The sequence below is a fragment of the Sycon ciliatum genome, chromosome 1, assembly GCF_964019385.1.
Source record: "Sycon ciliatum chromosome 1, ocSycCili1.1, whole genome shotgun sequence".
Taxonomy (NCBI): Eukaryota; Metazoa; Porifera; class Calcarea; order Leucosolenida; family Sycettidae; genus Sycon; species Sycon ciliatum.
In genome coordinates, this window is record NC_088643.1 from 87,026,497 (window position 1) to 87,042,931 (window position 16,435).

General features: G+C 49.6%; 4 protein-coding genes across 4 annotated transcripts in view; 2 read left to right on the forward strand and 2 right to left on the reverse strand.

The window, feature by feature from the left end:
* Positions 1-139, forward strand: part of LOC135808494 (pseudouridylate synthase 7 homolog) — a 23,466-nt gene extending 23,327 nt beyond the window's left edge. Inside the window, exon 17 of the mRNA XM_065321695.1 lies at positions 1-139. This exon is cut by the window's left edge and continues 1,813 nt beyond it. The gene's annotated coding sequence lies outside the window, so the exon portion shown is untranslated.
* Positions 140-2,931: 2,792 nt separating this feature from the next.
* LOC135808506 (titin-like) lies at positions 2,932-7,687 on the reverse strand (the record flags this gene model as incomplete). Its single annotated transcript, XM_065321704.1, has 3 exons — positions 2,932-3,072; positions 5,367-6,229; positions 6,320-7,687. Coding segments are annotated over 2 exons (2,208 nt in total), but the record flags the coding sequence as incomplete, so codon positions are not given.
* Positions 7,679-8,814, reverse strand: LOC135808515 (protein mono-ADP-ribosyltransferase PARP4-like). The gene is made up of 2 exons (XM_065321714.1): positions 8,710-8,814; positions 7,679-8,548 (listed from the first exon to the last, which is right to left on the reverse strand). The coding sequence occupies exons 1-2, from the start codon at positions 8,812-8,814 to the stop codon at positions 7,688-7,690; spliced, it is 966 nt and encodes a 321-aa protein (XP_065177786.1). The 3' UTR covers positions 7,679-7,687.
* A 3,332-nt stretch (positions 8,815-12,146) lies between these two features.
* The window catches only part of LOC135806140 (probable methyltransferase TARBP1), a 31,905-nt gene continuing 27,616 nt past the window's right edge, over positions 12,147-16,435 (forward strand). Inside the window, exons 1-5 of the mRNA XM_065320291.1 lie at positions 12,147-13,177; positions 13,735-13,798; positions 14,330-14,472; positions 15,010-15,062; positions 16,067-16,164. Of these exons, the coding sequence (XP_065176363.1) occupies positions 12,185-13,177; positions 13,735-13,798; positions 14,330-14,472; positions 15,010-15,062; positions 16,067-16,164 (1,351 nt within the window). The 5' untranslated portion in view covers positions 12,147-12,184. The remainder of the gene's footprint in view (positions 13,178-13,734; positions 13,799-14,329; positions 14,473-15,009; positions 15,063-16,066; positions 16,165-16,435) is intronic.

A 16,435-nucleotide genomic window follows, 5' to 3' on the forward strand; every position in this document is an offset into this window, starting at 1 on the left:
ACCACCACCACCACCACCACCACCACCACCACCTCCCTATCATGATCATTATTTGGAGGCAGTGTCCTGTCTGTAGGTCGTACGATACATACCTTTTTTCACACATTGCACGTTGTGGAGTCAATCCGTACTCAGTTTATCTTGGAGCGGACGTGAGCTGGTACCACTCTATAGGCTAGCCATGATAACAGCACCAGGTCACCAGCAGGCGCGTGTGCATGTAAATTTAATGGCGGCTGGAATTTCGACAAGTGCCAAAATAATCAAAACCCAATGGCATCAATGCATCAGCAAACATAACTTACATGCACACGTTCCCGTCCGAATCATGCACATGTTCTCTGTAGTATGAGGAGAAGGGACTTGAGCGAAGACTCTGAAGCCGTGTTCACTCTGAAAATACTGTAATTTCACAAAATTTCGGTGGACTTTTATTTTCGGTACTTTCGGTGCATCTGTTCCATACTTGTCAACAAACCGAACAAACACTAACACACATAATCCAATAGGGAACTGCTTCTCAGTACGTACATTTTCTGTTCACCTAACCTGGCCTTTTGCACTCATACCGAAAATATTGAGCACCAAAAATTTCTGAAATTAGAGTAAAAAATGTAGATCATTGGTGTGGTGAATGATCATCATGAATTGGCGCTAAAAGGGCGCAATAAAGCATGCTCGGGTTAAATCGTGTGTCCAGAAAATAAGTAGTAAGCGTCTACAAGCTACAATAGTAGCGAAAAGAAGAAAATACAATCCATTTGTAAGCAGGGGATCCGGGAACAGCGAAATGTGCTCTTCCATGAATGCAAAGTAAGGTCACCGCGAAGGCTGCACTCGACAAAGCAGCAGTATGCATTTTGACAGTAGCTCTAGAGAACACGCGTTGCAGCCTAAATAGTCTATACACTCTAGTACAGTCAATACACGTGTTACTACTTCTAGTGCAGTTGTGACGGAAACTAATATGAACAAATGAAAATGCAATTTGCCAGCGACTATCGTATTGAAATGACAGTTCCAAAAAGAAGAAAAACCAGTGCCATGAACCATTGTTGTACAGCGCCGAGAGAACCGACATTTACTCATGATGCAGCAGCTTTGCAGTTAGACATGGCTGGCTCACGGCTTGCGTCGCTTGCAGGTGTACTTGCGATCGGCTGCCACATAGTCAGCCGGGAATCCAAGATGTCGATCCAACGCTGTCGGCAGGGTGCCGCCGCACTGCTGTACGGTGCGTGATGGCTGCAGCATGCGGTCGTATGCAGTCATCCTAGCACGATCTGCCGGGGTGACGTGGAACAAGCGCAGCGCCTTGCCACGAGCTGATAGCGGCGTGAACTTGGAGCGTGGAATTGCGGCAATAGTCTTGGCCGGTAGACGGGCCAGTACCTTGGAAGCGGCCGCCACCACTCTGCTTGCTGGTAACCCTCGTGCAGCCTGCACTGAGCTGACGGTAATTACACCTTGCGCTGGGTCGATGTAGCACACGCCAATGCCTCCGGGCAGGCTATGGCTGTTGTGGTAGTCACGCACGGTAGCACCAGGCACACCTGTCAGTGGTGTTGTGCGCGTGGCAAAGTATGCTCTCAAGTGCGCGCTGCTGCGTGCTTGCCATCTGTACCAGATAGCGTCGATGAAAGCGTGATGCAGATTGAACATGGGATCTTCTGCTGCGTACTCAGTGCACATATCTCCACCGAAGGCACAATGTGGTCCATCGTGCAACGGGCCACGCACAGCGGTCTCAAAGCGACCGAACTGAGCAGCGGAGTTGCTCAGCACTAGCATGATGGCGGGCATGTCGGGAAGGGTTCCGTCGAATTGACGCTTCAGGCATTCTCCGTTCGACTTGCGCCATCCCTGGCCGCTTGAGAACCTACCCGTCTGGATACAGCAGCGGCTGCCTCCGCCCAGGTTGCAGTTTCCATTGCCTCCGAACTGTGTGGCAAGCCAGACTGGCGCGGTCCAGGGACTGTGTGAATGTGCCGACCAGTCAAAGTACGGCAGAGTCACTGAGCAGTTGATCTGCTGTAGGATGTTCTCTACTTGGAGTAAGTACCAGCGATGCCATGGCAAGAACTCGCGCTGCTCGTGAATCCTGCCATCGAAGAGCGACCGATGACGAGTCAGAAGTTGGCGATAGCGTGTGCGATACGGTTCACTCATGGTCATGGTATGGAAGACGTGGATGAAGGTCTCGCGGTCGATGGGGTTCATGGTGGTGATCTCACGGCGCACTCTGCAGCATGACCAGGCACCGTTGATACAGACGCACTGCACGCCGCACTGCCGCTGCTGCGAGTCGCCAGCTGCACATAGAGCTGTAGTGCTTGGTTGGCTGACTGTGGTGATTGGATTCAGTGGCCGGGTGGTGGTCGGACGGTTAGTGACCGGATTCAGTGTTGCTGTCAAGAAAAGAACACAGAAGAAAGTACACAGTTTGTATCCATTGGCCTAGGCGTTTGTATTATTCAACAAGATACCACAAGAAGCCAGAATGGCGTAATTACACACTATGTGCCGCCCTCTACCATACCATGTCACCATAATCATCATAGTACCGGCTGTGTCACTGCTGTCCAGGAACCATTGGGGCAGAGGGGAGGGGACGGGGATTATGAGAGGGGAGGGTAGCCTAGGCAGGAATTCAGTTCCAGTCCTACATTGTGTTGCATGTCTGCATGTCAATTGATCTACTTACGTGCCGATGTGTGGCCTGGTTGCAAGGGTAATTAGATGCACAGAAGTACCAGTAAATCAAAATGTGTGTAGTGGTACATGCCATAGATGATTCCTGGGCGGTTGCATGGACATGCTATTTTAGCATCTGTAGTTCAGTAAAATTGTATCACGGTGTGTATGTTCTTGATTGATGTGCGTCATTGAAATGCTGTACACAATAAGACTCACTTCCTTGACACGGTGTGAGTGTGCAGGCCTGCCGGACGGTGATGTCAGGCCGAGTGGCGCAGTACGTTGTTGAGCCAACACAGCATCGAGTGCGATACTGTACTCCAGAGCCGCAGGTCACCGAGCAGGCTGTCCATGCACTCCACGGGGAATACCCTCCTGGAACAGCACATCAAAGACAAACAATATCTGTCGAACCTTGCCTCATGTCCAGCATCAGAAGAATATTTCCAAGGTTATGTTTTGTAAGAAAGTTGGTTGGTCGCCACACCGGCCGCACTAGCCGGAGTTCTCACCGCAGTATTGTGTTATGTCGCCCCTGTCTTATGACTCGTATATCAAGAGTAAGGCTGCGTTCGTTTTTAGCTACCTGGTAGAGTAGAGTAGAGTCACTCTACTGATAGAGGTAGATGGTAGAGGCAAGTTTACGAACGCTGTTCTACCGGATTTAGTAGTTTACACGATGTGTACGTGAAATGTTCCTTTTTTGGATGGAGTTGTGTACAAATCCTTGATCTTGCTGGAAATCCCGTAGCTCTACCAACTTCTACCGGATTCGACCAACTTTTTCCTGGTAGAGCCGGTAGAGGAAAGTAGAATCTACCCTTTTGAGTAGAATTTTTTCAAAAAACGAACACGTCTACCGAAAGAAGTAGTGTCTACCCAAACCTGTAGATCAAAAACGAACGCCCCCTAAATTACACCAAATCGTCGTAGGTCCCACTGAGGAGTGTGCAACTCTGCATAGGGGGGGGGGGGGGGGGGGGGGGGTCTCGGATGGCGAAATCTTACATCACCCGCTCCAAGTATGCCCCGTACTACGTACATGTACAGAGTAGACCAGCTTGTGTGGTCTGGATATCTACCATGATCATGTTGATGACTCGCATAAGCCAAGTGAGTTTCTGTCGGGAGGGTGCTCTTTTTACTACTCCACTGCTTGCTTAAAGGGGAAGTTAAGGCAAAAATTAAAATTTCACCAGTTGTAGTCTTCGGGGTGCTGAGTCGAATGGTCTTGGTCCGAGAAAGCTGAGACGCTCCCTTCCTACTTGAATCCCAATCGAACTCGCGCACTTCCACCGAAACTGGGTGACTGCGCCCTACTAGGTGGGGATTTGTATGCAAAATGTCACTAAAAGCGCCATTTCGTTCTTATAAAAGCACGGATGACCGCGATTGGCCCATATGTTGTACTCTTTTGGACGCTGAGTCGACTGGTTTTGGTCCGAAAAGGCTGCGATGCAGCGTTCCTCCTTTATTCCCAATCGAACATGGTTGAACAAGCGGTCACGTGCTCCTGGGTGCCCAAATCACCTGGTTACTGAGTACCACGCCAGCAGGCGACGACTTTCACACCAAGGTTCAACTCGAGTGACAGGACTGCACCCAAAAAAGGTCAAACAGGCTAGTAAGTTGTACCCTGCAGGCACGGTGACCGGGTGACTGGCGTACGCAGGAGCACGTGACCGCTTGTTCAACCATGTTCGATTGGGAATAAAGGAGGAACGCTGCATCGCAGCCTTTTCGGACCAAAACCAGTCGACTCAGCGTCCAAAAGACTACAACATATGGGCCAATCGCGTTCATCCGTGCTTTTATAAGAACGAAATGGCGCTTTTAGTAACATTTTGCATACAAATCCCCATCTAGTAGGGCGCAGTCACCCAGTTTCGGTGGAAGTGCGCGAGTTCGATTGGGATTCAAGTAGGAAGGGAGCGTCTCAGCTTCCTCGGACTACGACCATTCGATTCAGCACCCCGAAGACTACAACTGGTGAAATTTTAATTTTTGCCTTAACTTCCCCTTTAACAGAGGTTCGGAGCGACGTTACGTACACTGTGAACGCTACACAACGTGAGATGAGTTTTGCCGTCGGAGGACTCATAGCAAGGGTGTCCAGAGTTGTACGTCTTTGGAGCTTATTTCTCTTGCTTAAATCACCAACGTTTGCCAGCTTTGAGTCACTATGCAGCGAATTGGATAAGTGACCGGAAATGAAGCTCGTTTAAAATTATCATTCCGCTAGATTGCCCTGCATCGGTTGGTTCTTGTGATCCTTGACTGGTCCAGATCACATGACTGGTCCAGATCACATGACTGGTCCAGATCACCGATTATGTGAAATATACCCGCAGACCTGATCTTGGTCAATACCTTACAAATGCATTCGTAGCCTTTAGTACTTCACTTCCTGTCACATATCTGATTTACTGCGTAGTGACTCAAAGCTTGCTTGTACGCAGACCGAGTATCTTATCACTTGTCGTTGATCTGTTGGTCCAGGAGGGTATTCCCCATATACGAGTGCATGGGTACCCTGCTCGGGGGCCTGTGGTTCTTGAGTTAAGAATGGAACCTAATACCCAGCTTTGTTGGCTTAATGGCGTACTTGCAACCAGGAACCTAGGAGTCAAACTACTGCAGACAGATAATCCCCAAAAGCAGAACCTTACCAGTGCTGGGACTTGTTCGGCGTCTAACATAGCCACGGCGACGAAGGTAGCTCCTTCTCCGCAGTGACGATCGTCGGCGAAGGTAGCTCCTTCTCCGCAGTGATGACCTTCGACGAAGATAGCTTCGTCTTCTCAGGGATGATCGTCGACGAAGGTAGCTTCGTCTTCTCAGGGATGATCGTCGTCGGAGGTAGCTCCTTCTCCGCAGGGTTGATCGTCGACGAAGGTAGCTCCTTCTCCGCAATGATGATCGTCGACGGAGGTAGCTCCTCCTCCGCAGTGATGACCTTCGACGAAGATAGCTTCGTCTTCTCAGGGATGATCGTCGACGAAGGTAGCTTCGTCTTCTCAGGGATGATCGTCGTCGGAGGTAGCTCCTTCTCCGCAGTGATGATCGTCGACGGAGGTAGCTCCTCCTCCGCAGTGATGACCTTCGGCGGAGATAGCTTCGTCTTCTTAGCGTCGATCTGCGTCTGAGATAGCTTCGTCTCCTGAGAGATGATCTTCGGCGGAGGTAGCTCCGTCTCCTCAGAACTGCTCGTCTCCTGAGAGACGATCTTCGGCGGAGGTAGCTTCGGCGTCTGAGAGATGATCTTCGACGGAGGTAGCTTCGACGTCTGAGAGATGATCTTCGGCGGAGGTAGCTTCGTCTCCTCAGAACTGCTCGTCTCCTGAGAGATGATCTTCGGCGGAGGTAGCTTCGACGTCTGAGAGATGATCTTCGGCGGAGGTAGCTTCGTCTCCTCAGAACTGCTCGTCTCCTGAGAGATGATCTTCGGCGGAGGTAGCTTCGACGTCTGAGAGATGATCTTCGGCGGAGGTAGCTTCGTCTCCTCAGAACTGCTCGTCTCCTGAGAGATGATCTTCGGCGGAGGTAGCTTCGACGTCTAAGAGATGATCTTCGGCGGAGGTAGCTTCGTCTCCTCGGAACTGCTCGCCTCCTGAGAGAAGACCTTCGGCGGAGGTAGCTTCGTCTCCTCAGAACTGCTCGTCTCCTGAGAGATGATCTTCGGCGGAGGTAGCTTCGACGTCTGAGAGATGATCTTCGGCGGAGGTAGCTTCGTCTCCTCAGAACTGCTCGTCTCCTGAGAGAGGACCTTCGGCGGAGGTAGCTTCGTCTCCTCAGAGATGATCTTCGGCGGAGGTAGCTTCGACGTCTGAGAGATGATCTTCGGCGGAGGTAGCTTCGTCTCCTCAGAACTGCTCGTCTCCTGAGAGATGATCTTCGGCGGAGGTAGCTTCGACGTCTGAGAGATGATCTTCGGCGGAGGTAGCTTCGTCTCCTCAGAACTGCTCGTCTCCTGAGAGATGATCTTCGGCGGAGGTAGCTTCGACGTCTGAGAGATGATCTTCGGCGGAGGTAGCTTCGTCTCCTCAGAACTGCTCGTCTCCTGAGAGATGATCTTCGGCGGAGGTAGCTTCGACGTCTGAGAGATGATCTTCGGCGGAGGTAGCTTCGTCTCCTCAGAACTGCTCGTCTCCTGAGAGATGATCTTCGGCGGAGGTAGCTTCGACGTCTGAGAGATGATCTTCGGCGGAGGTAGCTTCGTCTCCTCAGAACTGCTCGTCTCCTGAGAGATGACCTTCGGCGGAGGTAGCTTCGACGTCTGAGAGATGATCTTCGGCGGAGGTAGCTTCGTCTCCTCAGAACTGCTCGTCTCCTGAGAGATGATCTTCGGCGGAGGTAGCTTCGACGTCTGAGAGATGATCTTCGGCGGAGGTAGCTTCGTCTCCTCAGAGCTGCTCGTCTCCTGAGGGAGGACCTTCGGCGGAGGTAGCTTCGTCTCCTCAGAACTGCTCGTCTCCTGAGAGATGATCTTCGGCGGAGGTAGCTTCGACGTCTGAGAGATGATCTTCGGCGGAGGTAGCTTCGTCTCCTCAGAACTGCTCGTCTCCTGAGAGATGATCTTCGGCGGAGGTAGCTTCGTCTCCTCAGAACTGCTCGTCTCCTGAGAGATGATCTTCGGCGGAGGTAGCTTCGTCTCCTCAGAACTGCTCGTCTCCTGAGAGAGGACCTTCGGCGGAGGTAGCTTCGTCTCCTTAGAACTGCTCTTCTCCTGAGAGATGATCTTCGGCGGAGGTAGCTTCGACGTCTGAGAGATGATCTTCGGCGGAGGTAGCTTCGACGTCTGAGAACTGCTCGTCTCCTGAGAGAGGACCTTCGGCGGAGGTAGCTTCGTCTCCTCAGAACTGCTCTTCTCCTGAGAGATGATCTTCGGCGGAGGTAGCTTCGACGTCTGAGAGATGATCTTCGGCGGAGGTAGCTTCGTCTCCTCAGAACTGCTCGTCTCCTGAGAGATGATCTTCGGCGGAGGTAGCTTCTACGTCTGAGAGATGATCTTCGGCGGAGGTAGCTTCGTCTCCTCAGAACTGCTCGTCTCCTCAGAGATGATCTTCGACGGAGGTAGCTTCGTCTCCTCAGAACTGCTCGTCTCCTGAGAGATGATCTTCGGCGGAGGTAGCTTCGTCTCCTCAGAACTGCTCGTCTCCTGAGAGATGATCTTCGGCGGAGGTAGCTTCGTCTCCTCAGAACTGCTCGTCTCCTGAGAGATGATCTTCGGCGGAGGTAGCTTCGACGTCTGAGAGATGATCTTCGGCGGAGGTAGCTTCGTCTCCTCAGAACTGCTCGTCTCCTGAGAGATGATCTTCGGCGGAGGTAGCTTCGACGTCTGAGAACTGCTCGTCTCCTGAGAGACGACCTTCGGCGGAGGTAGCTTCGTCTCCTCAGAACTGCTCGTCTCCTCAGAGATGATCTTCGACGGAGGTAGCTTCGTCTCCTCAGAACTGCTCGTCTCCTGAGAGATGATCTTCGGCGGAGGTAGCTTCGTCTCCTCAGAACTGCTCGTCTCCTGAGAGATGATCTTCGGCGGAGGTAGCTTCGTCTCCTCAGAACTGCTCGTCTCCTGAGAGATGATCTTCGGCGGAGGTAGCTTCGACGTCTCAGAACTGCCCGTCTCCTCAGAGATGATCTTCGGCGGAGGTAGCTTCGTCTCCTGAGAGATGATCTTCGACGGAGGTAGCTTCGTCTCCTCAGAACTGCTCGTCTCCTGAGAGATGATCTTCGGCGGAGGTAACTTCGTCTCCTCAGAACTGCTCGTCTCCTGAGAGATGATCTTCGGCGGAGGTAGCTTCGTCTCCTCAGAACTGCTCGTCTCCTGAGAGATGATCTTCGGCGGAGGTAGCTACGTCTTCTCAGAGATGATCTACGTCGAAGTGATGATCGTCTCCTTAGAGACGATCTTCGACGAAGATAACTCCTCCTCCTGGATGATACCACATAACGTCGCCGACTAGCAGTATAGCTTCGACGTCTGCTGCTCAATGCTGCTCGTCGTCTTGATACCCTGTACGAGCGGCGGCGTCGACTGCCCCTGGCTTCACCATCATCGACCGACAGCAGAACGACCAGGACGAGCACCAAACAGGCAATCCACAGCCAACCCTTCATGATGTCGCTCTTGCCGGACCCGCGCGCTGCACCCCAGCACTCACACTCTCACACGACTACTGCGTTCAGATGTTCAGATGCCACTAGACCTGGCTGCAGGCAGTTGCCGTCCAGTTTGCTGCTTGAGTCTCTCCTCTCCCACAACCAGGTGTTGGTCCGGGAGTTATTTTAGAGAGGAGAGCCCACTTCACGGACAATTGTCCGTGAAAGCTGAAAGACCCGCGTCCTGGTCAATTGAACCACAATGTAGCCAAGAGCTCTATCGACGCCGGCTCATTGAAGCACGACGAAGCAGCGCATGGCCCAGCGCTCCTCCGGCTAGGCATTTACTGTTTCGCCGAACTGACGGAACAGTGGATTTGCAGTGTGGCCTTGCCCCGGCGTTAGCGGTAAACATGGTAAAAGCGCCTACATGGGCAAAACCATTGCTCGTCGCATCCGGATTCGAAGAAGTGAATAAGAATGTATGGCAATGAAGGGCAGGAGTGCGTGCTCAGAGACGTACCGCTAAGCCGAGCCTGTGTGCAACTTGTCGTCTTTCCCCGCCAAAATGGCCGAAATCACGAGAGTCGACGATAGGATGCAATCACGTGTGTGTTCAATGATAGAGCAGTGCTGAAAGAGTGTCGTACAGACAGTCAGTCATCATGGCCATGGCATAGGCATACTCGCCGCATAGTGCAGGTCATGGTTACTTCACCGGCAGTGTTACTATCCATAGATCTACATGACTGATTGTACTTGTCCTTACTGGGAGATATGGCTACTTGCTGTGTTCATGGTGTTAGGTAGCTTCAACAGACTCTATTCGTCATTGCAATTTATGATTATTGTCACATGTCAATACTTTGCAGTTACATCCACCTGTCAAACCAGTTGCAGTCTGAAATCCGTCTATCCTGCTGCTGGCTATGTCTATGCTAGGCTGGGCTAGCTGGCAGCATTCATCAGCTTGACACCTCAGTTGTGTACATAGTCATTGTACATGTACGTCAGCCGCTGAGATTATGCCAAACACTGCCTGCGGTCAGCGCCAAGGGGAGGCACAGGCCATCCAGCTGTCAACGACTATGCTGCCACACTGGTTAGCACTAAGCGGCAGGCTAGTATTGTAGCTACATCTCTTAGCAGCATATGTATAACTAGCCTGACCAATTTCAAGGCAACGTCACTAGCCAGCTACTGGCAGCATTGCGGGATTGAGAGAATTTCAAGGCCAATCAAAGGATGGGCTGTGCGCATTCGCCTTGCCCAAATACGGGCATGAGAGATGTAGAGCACAGGCAGAGATGTGCACAAACAGAAACGCAACTTGAGGCTTGGGCTGTCCAATATTACCATAGTATCACGTATAAGTCCGACGTGCACTAGTTTGGTAATGTTAGGCAGGTCAGTATGCTATTTGCCAGCATGCTAGGCTTGCTAGCCCACCACCTTTGACAAGTCGCCGGTGAAATGACCCCATGCACTCTGCTTAGCTATGGTCCACTTCGAATAATTATAGTTTCCTGTTGGCTCGCACTACAGCTAACTAATGCACTGCTGCACTGCAACTGATAGTAAAACATAGCCATAGGCTCCCATTTCCAGCTACATGTACATGGCATTGTACTTCGAAGTAGCTTGCAATGATTGTAGCGTACTACACGTAGTAATATGGATGGGCAGTGCGTGTCCCTGCGTTAACACAAACGCATACTTGTACATGACTTTGTATAACACTGGCTGGCGAGTGGTCAAACGGAGCCTCCGAGGGACGCCAAAACAACAGAGGAAAGATAGCCAGTAACTCTGAGGTCCGCTGAGGAGACCTAGTAAGGTCGAAACAGCATGTTGTCCGCAGATTGAGTTGAACACTCTTTCTGGTAAACGTTAAAGTAACACAAACGTTAGTTGTCTGCCCTGGTGCAAAGCTCGCGTTGTTTATCGCAGTTAACTTTGACTTTAGAGCTTTGAGTCGGTTTAATAATGCTTTGTTGTTCAGAAGACTTCATTGCGATCGGTTCGGCCAGTAACTCTGAGCTCCGCTGAGGAGACATACAGTAATAAGTATAAGGTCGAAACAGCGTGCTGTCTGGAGACTGAGGAAAGATATCGCGTCTTGAGCTTTCAGCTAAATCGGCCCGAACTTCGGTCATTACCGTACCCGTGTCTCCTGGAAGAAAATTGAAGAAGCTCTCTGTCTCTGCTTCTGTCTCTTTGTCTGTCTGTCTCTTTGTCTCAGTGTCTGTCTGTCTGTCTCGCTCTCCCTCCCTCCCTCCTACCCCGGCTCCCTCCGAGTCTTCCTCCCTCTGTCCCTCCCCCTCTCCCTCTTTCCCTCCCTCCCTCTCTCCCTCCATCTCCCCCGTCCCTCTTTACCTCCCTCCTCTTTCCCTCCCTCTCCCTCTCTCCCTCCCTCTCTTCCTCCCTCCCTCTTCCCCCTCCCTCTTTCCCTTCCTCTCTCCCTTCATCGCTCCCTCTCTCCCTCCTTCCCTTCCTCCCCGTTGACCTATTCACATTGCAAAGAAGAGCGAAACAAGATTATCAGATTATGGCTTATGATTCTTTTGTCACAATCGGCGACCTCAACCCTTTCCTTTCATTTCTAAATGCGGCTCAAGTTGTCCCGATGATTCGCCTTTATATCACTGGGCCTGGTTCCCGTTTATTGAAGTTGAAAACAACAACAGCAGCAGCAGGCTGCCAGCAGCAGCAGCAGCAACAGCAGCAGCAGCAACAGCAGCAGCAGCAACCAGCCAACCAACCAACCCGGCGATGTTTCGAACTCGAACACTGGCAACAGGCAACAGCAGTACCAGCAAGGCCAGAGAGTCGAGAAAGGGAGAAAAATCCGTAGAGGCGCTACGGATTTTTTATACGTCGTTTTCGAGCAGTGAAATGTTCCGGAGTACGGAACTTACTATGACGTTATGTGTTTGCCGTCATTGCCTAGGTTACGATCGCAAACACGTCACATTCCCGCGCTATGCCTTTTTATTTTGAAATTTTGTACCGAAATCAAAACTTCCCGCGGAAAATCCATGTTTCTCGTACCAAATTTGTACGCGAAAAATCTTTCTGCACCCGATGACGCAAAATCTCCATACGAAACATGGTTCGTGTGAAAGCCAGTCCACACGGATTCTCCGTGCCCAGTGAACCAGTGAACTGATGAAAAAGAAAAAAAATCCGAGTCATGTACGTACATGTAACAACCTCTTCCACGTGCGTGCATCACGTGCTAGCGCTGGCATTTAGCAGTCATACAAAATCATTTTTTCAAAATACAGTTGATTGAGAATTTTGTATATTCCTTGTACTTGTAAAATAATTGTGGCATTCTGCGCAACAGTCATGCTCCTGTCCATTGAGAAGAGCTAAGTTTTTCACCATGGTGGATGTGATATCCTCGCTGTTGGTTGGCATCCCATCTGGGAGCGATGAAGAGTGCGATGAAGGCATTCTCATCTCAAATGGCCTCCAAACTTTGGAAGCCATCAAGTCGCTACTGCCTAGTTCGTTAGTGCAGAGGGAAGCTAGTGCTGTGTCGCAATTACTATGGACATCTGTTGTAGAAAAATCGTATGGAGGTCTCTCGCCTAGTTGTAATGGAGCTCGCTCAATCAAGTACAGACGTTGCATTTCGGATATTGCAGTGTTTTGCTGCAGGCATGGCGAGAGAGCATTGTATGAGAATGTGTTGGAAAAATGTGTCTCTGCACTGAGGAGATGTTCATGTCCAACAGAAGATGTGTTAGCCACTGACCAGTCTTCTGCAGACAGTACCGAGGAATTGGAAATGTACTTTCCTGTATATATAGCCGTGGAGATTGCGGAGAACGTTTTGACTGGTGTTAACGATATGTCCGGGTTTTGTGCCTGTTTAGCTGAACCGCTAATGAATGCATTATGCCACTGTTCGCAATCCATTCTTACATTCCTTGTTTCAATTCTGGTGCCTAAAGTATGGTCAATTTCATCACCTGGCATTGCCGAATGGAGTATAAAGATGTGGGAGCTGCTTTCCAGTGTGTCGCATACGCCTCAAGTACAGCATGGGGAGTTCAGCTGGATGAGTCGATCTCTCTTGATATCTTGTAGTATCATCGACGTGCTGCTTGATAAGACAGTCAGTGCGTCTTTTGACATTCGCCTTCAGCCGAAGTTCTGGAAACTGATTGTGGATGGCTTGTCACTGTCGGATGCGCTTTGCCGCAAGCAGGCCAGCCATTTGCTGCGCTGTTGTCTAGTGTCATTGCGGCGGCATGGAAAGGTGTCAGTCGCTGATGGCAGTGGAGTGTTCTGGTGGTGTCCAGGCAATGAGCTATACGTTACTGCTTGGCAAGATTTTGAGCTACTTCTGGCCACTTTGGAAGAGACACAGGTATGTACTATACTGAGTACTAGTATACTCCTATGCTTGGGCACTTCAAGTACCGCTGGACACTTTGCGTACCGCATTTCCCCGATTATTAGTCACACTCGATTATAAGTCGCACCACCATTTTCAGGTTTCAGCCATACTGTTTCGGTATACATGTATTCACATAAGAGTAGGTTGTCACACTCGATTTCGCATCCCCTTCTTTTCCCTTGAAGTTTACTGTAAACCGGTGCAACTTATATCGGGTGAGATACGGTACATGTTTATTCATTCTCTGCTGCCGATCAGTTGGCTGGTGTGGCAGCGCTGACCACGTGTCTGAATGGCCTTTTTGGGGATTCCGGTAACTCGAGGTGGAGCCCACTACATTGTGTGACTGTAGTGTTGCAATCTTATGCCTGGAAGGCATGGTGTTTGTGAACAGCATGCAAATATGTACTGCAGTGCTGCCAAGGCTGTGTGTTTGAAGTATTTAACCACGGTCCTTAAAAAAATCATTGCTGATTTGCAATGAGCTGTTCTGTCTCTCTATGTGTGCTATGCTCATACCATTGCAGGCACACATCATTCGCCCGGTGCTGCCCAGGATGTACAAGTTGATAGCCGCATGTGAACAGAAAGGTCAGATTGCATTCAACTACTTTGCATCTGTGTCTTCTTCTTTTATTTTCTTCTCTATAACATATCACCAAGAGTGCATAACCCCAAGAGTGTGCAACTCTGATCTTCGAGCCATGGGTGCTCTGAGCGGAGCGCTGCCTTCATTACGCAGTGAAATAACGATCAAGCTGCCTGGATTTGAGCTTTCCTACAGTTTAGCTGCAGTGATTTCACACGCAATACGGTAAGTTCAATGCCCGTGCGCGACGCAACTCGTACGAAACCATCCCAAGTCTCTGAGAAAAGCGGATTTGGAAGCAGGAAACCGTAGCAAATCAATAATGACACAATGGCCCACAGTTCATGGCTGCATAGTGTGGTCAGCGCGCCGCGTCAGACCCCATATGCAGAGTTGCACACTCTTGGGGTAATGTACTCATGGTATTACGGTGTAGATGTGTTGGTCGATTCCCTGCTTCAGTCACTGTGTGTCAATCACTGTTGTGTAATTTGATTTGCAAAGCATGCTTTTACCTGTCCTATTGTTTACAGTGATGCATTTTTCATGGCTGGCTGTGCTATTTGAACGCCTGTTTCGCCATGAGCTGGCTTTCATGGGGACGTGGGCAGTGCGCGTTTGTCTGGAGTCAACTGGCCTTCTTCACAATGTATTCACACAGCCCAGCACTTGGAATGTAAGAGTCGTTTTACTTACCTGTGTGTATAAATTTGGTGATTCTCACTGTATTTTGCACATTGAATCATCTTTTCTATTGCAAAACTCCTCTCAGTTCTTTTCAGTGGGGTTTAGCCGATCGTTTCACCATAGGCTGTCCATGATAGCCAGCAGAACGGCAAGCAGCAGCTTTCATTCTTGTCAATAAATAAGGCATGCGATGATGGGGAGATTGAAGCTTTACCTATCATACCAGAAGTTGACAAAACCATAGTATTAGGCCCAGATCACTGTCTGTTTCTTATCAGTCCTGATGATGGCCTAAGGCCGAACTATTGATTGAGAGTTTTACTTTACGCAACTGCAATGCAGAGACCATAAATTTGGATGAACTTTTTTTTGAAGATGAGTTTGCTGCAGTGGAGTCTGCACATGCACACCCTGAGAAAGGGTTTCCTATGACAGCAGTCTTTGTTTAGTAGCTGAGCAAGGGTCTACAGTGGAGCTTGAGGTTATGGGGGCTTAGTTCTTATTCTCTTTTGTGTCTCCTACGCAGTTTCTGCTGGGTCCATTTCTGCAGGCACTTTTTTCAACTGATCTGTACTCCAGGTGAGCTTTGACAAACTGGATTCACTGCTACATGTTCTGATGTACATGTATAGTCGACTCCACTTATAACGAATTCGCATGTAGCGAATTATAGCGAATTATAGCCTGTTTGAACCCATACAAAATTGACCCGTTGTGGCGAATTGTTTTCGTTTATAACAAACCATATCTTGTAGGGGAGCATGTTAACTATGCAGTCACGGGTAGAATGTCAGATAGGACACATTAATTTTCATATTGTAAATATACAAAATTTCGGCGCTGCAAAATTTCGGCACTTCACGATTTTTGACCTTTCGGCGGCAATTTATTTTCGGCGTGGGGTAGATAGAGGGCATGGTATAGTGCGACAGATGCTGTGAAAAATTTCACAGGCGTTTTAATTTAGGCGTTTTGGGTCGGTGCCGAATATAGCCGAAATTAAATAGCTGCCGAAAATTTGTATATTTACAGTACTGTGACTGTGTGAGTGCATTTCCGTTATAAAGGACTTTGGCTATAAAGAACTAATTCTCCTGCACATTAGTGTTTGCTATATCCAGAGTTGACTGTAGTCGTTCTCGCTTCATGTTCACTATTTTCAATGTAGACAATCGGCACATAAGCCTGGTATTGTGTTGGCGTACACAGAACTATCTGATTTGAATAAGAGATCGATATGAATGGAATCCTAGCCCTCGCATCGACTTGCAATTGTTACAGGAGTGAGCCCAGCTGCTGTGCGTCAGTTTGCAGTTGGTCAGCTCTGAGAATAGAAGTTAGTTGCCAGTCAGCAGGAATGTAGAATGAGTGATGGGGAATAATGTCTGCCCTGAATAATGCATGTTCAAGGTGACCATGGAGACCATTGCCAGTACTAGCCAGTTCTGTGCAAGGCCCAATGGTATGACTGGCGCATCACTGCCGCTATTGAAGTCCCGTAGGTAGCATTTGCCTGGCGGCCACTGCAATGTGTGTTCATGGACAGCTGATCTCTTTGTGACCGTGCATTGCTGTGTTGATAGGGATCATGGAGTTGTTGACAATGATCTGCCAGTACATGCAGATCTACTCAAGACTTTCTTGACAGATCTTGTGAAGCTGCTGTCCACGGAAGACAAAGGTACGGATGCTTACAGTGTGCAGTCAAGTACTTCAAGTAGCATACAGAAGTTTCACTTTGAGTGTTCTTGTAGCGTAGCAGGAAAAGCCCTTGAAACAAAGCTCACTGAATGTAGCCATCACATAAGGCAGTATCTTGCACCGCTACTCTTCTCAGCAGGTTAAAAATACCAACCCTTATTTTTCCATTAAATTTATTGCTGATTGGCCTGATTCACAGCAATGACGCAGTAACGCGAGCGCGCGTGCACACACACGCACGCGCGCACACG

What these genes read in the sequence shown, in the direction of transcription:
- LOC135808515 (XM_065321714.1), bottom strand. Translation starts at nt 8,814, where the DNA reads ATGAAGGGTTGGCTGTGGATTGCCTGTTTGGTGCTCGTCCTGGTCGTT. An exon ending in GACGCCGCCGCTCGTACAGG is followed by an intron (nt 8,549 to 8,709) that starts GTATCAAGACGA and finishes GAGAAGACGTAG; the next exon opens with CTACCTCCGCCGAAGATCAT.